The sequence below is a fragment of the Sebastes fasciatus genome, chromosome 16 (genome assembly GCF_043250625.1).
Source record: "Sebastes fasciatus isolate fSebFas1 chromosome 16, fSebFas1.pri, whole genome shotgun sequence".
Taxonomy (NCBI): Eukaryota; Metazoa; Chordata; class Actinopteri; order Perciformes; family Sebastidae; genus Sebastes; species Sebastes fasciatus.
Window position 1 is genome coordinate 92,501 of NC_133810.1, and position 1,803 is coordinate 94,303.

The 1,803-nt window shown below is 41.9% G+C and overlaps 1 protein-coding gene across 3 annotated transcripts in view; it reads left to right on the forward strand.

The window, feature by feature from the left end:
• Positions 1 to 1,314, forward strand: part of lcp2a (lymphocyte cytosolic protein 2a) — a 34,849-nt gene extending 33,535 nt beyond the window's left edge. For 2 of the 3 annotated variants that reach the window (XM_074610044.1, XM_074610043.1), the window contains one exon: positions 57 to 1,314. In XM_074610044.1, the coding sequence (XP_074466145.1) occupies positions 57 to 206 (150 nt within the window). In that variant the 3' untranslated portion in view covers positions 207 to 1,314. The remainder of the gene's footprint in view (positions 1 to 56) is intronic. The other variant, XR_012590196.1, reaches the window with a different exon arrangement.
• Positions 1,315 to 1,803: the final 489 nt, after the last annotated feature.

Sequence of the window (1,803 nt, forward strand, 5' to 3'; positions counted from 1 at the left end):
TAAATGTACTTAGTTACTTTCCACCGCCGGTGACCGGTCTAATCAATCGTTTACAGGTCTTCCCGTCAGTGAGTGACATCATCGGCCATTACTCCCAGTCTCCTCTGCTCCTCATCGACGCCAAGAACCGCGGCTCGGCCCAGCAGAACCAGTGCCTGCTGTCCGACCCGGCCGGACACCACATGACCCGACAGAAGTGGTCCTGACCGGATGAACCGGATCGGACCGGAACTGAACCGGCGGGCGGAGTTCAGATGGGACGCCACCAGCAGGCGGGAGACGTGTTTTCTATCCGTGGCGAGGAGTGGAACCGGCACATCGGCGCTTCAGCTGCTTCTTTTGGACCTTTTACAAACTAAGCTTCAGCTTCAGGTTCTGGCTTCAGCTTCAGCTTCTGCTTCTGGTTCAGCTTCAGGTTCTGGCTTCAGCTTCAGCTTCAGGTTCAGGTTCTGGTTCTGGTTCTGGTTCTGGCTTCCTGTTCTCTGTTAATAAAACATTAAAGCTTTCTGAGTGGAGTCTGTCGGTACGGAGGACCACAGGAGCCACGGAAACAGGAACGGAGCATTGAACTCATTCATTACTAATATTGTACTTTAATAATATTCATTTATTAATCCATGAATAAATTACAACGTATTTCATTATTTTATATTTTAATGGACAATAAAAAGAAGAATTACGAATATAATGTAAATATGAATCCATCAATAAATATTCACATTAAAACGGGATAAATCAGTCGTTTAAAGATATAATCATTAATTCATACATTAATAATCAAATCCAAAATTGTTTTTGAAAATACAGTTTAAAAAGAGAAATAAATAAATAAATAACTGGATTCACAAACTGAATTAAGAATACAGGAATTAATCAGGCAACTTCTTTTCCTATTAGCATTAGCATTAGCATTAGCATTAGCATTTCCCTGCTGCTAATAAAAGGAGCTGAATCAATGCTAATTAGCCACATGGGATGTAGCAGCTCTCTGACTGGCTCAAAGATGATACATAATGAAATACCTTGTAATTTTGTTAATTAATTCATTAATGAATGAATGAATGAATGAATTAATGAATGAATTGTTAATGAATCTGTAAACACATTAATTAATTTGTTATAGTACTATTAGTTATGAGTCAGTTAAATGCTGTTACTCTGTATGTGGCTCTTTTGGTCCTCCGTATGTCGGTACATGATGGTGAAATAAAGAATATTCCACATTCAAACTATGCGTGTTTATGGCTCAACCTGTCTGGTTCTGTCTTCAGCTGAGCTAAATCAATTAATCAATCAATAAATCAATCAATCCCATGTTTCTGGACTTTAGTGAATGTGTTGATTGATGCAGGTGAGACGTCTCCGTCTCTCAGCTGATCCATTCATATTCATATTCATATCAATCTGTGTCTATCAGACAGTTGAAGGTTTTATGTTACTCACCCCCCCCCCCGTCAGTTATAGCTCAGACTGTTTGTTTTGTCTGCGTCGTCCTTGAAGGCACCGCGGGGCGAAGATTACTGCTGCTACACCAACTGTCATCACACACACACACACACACACACACACACACCACACACACACACACACACACACACACACACACACACACACACACACCACACACACACACACACACACACACACACACACACACACACACACACACACACACACACACACACACACACACACACACACACACACACACACACACACACACACACCACACACACACACACACACACACACACACACACACACACACCACACACACACACACACACACACACACACACACAG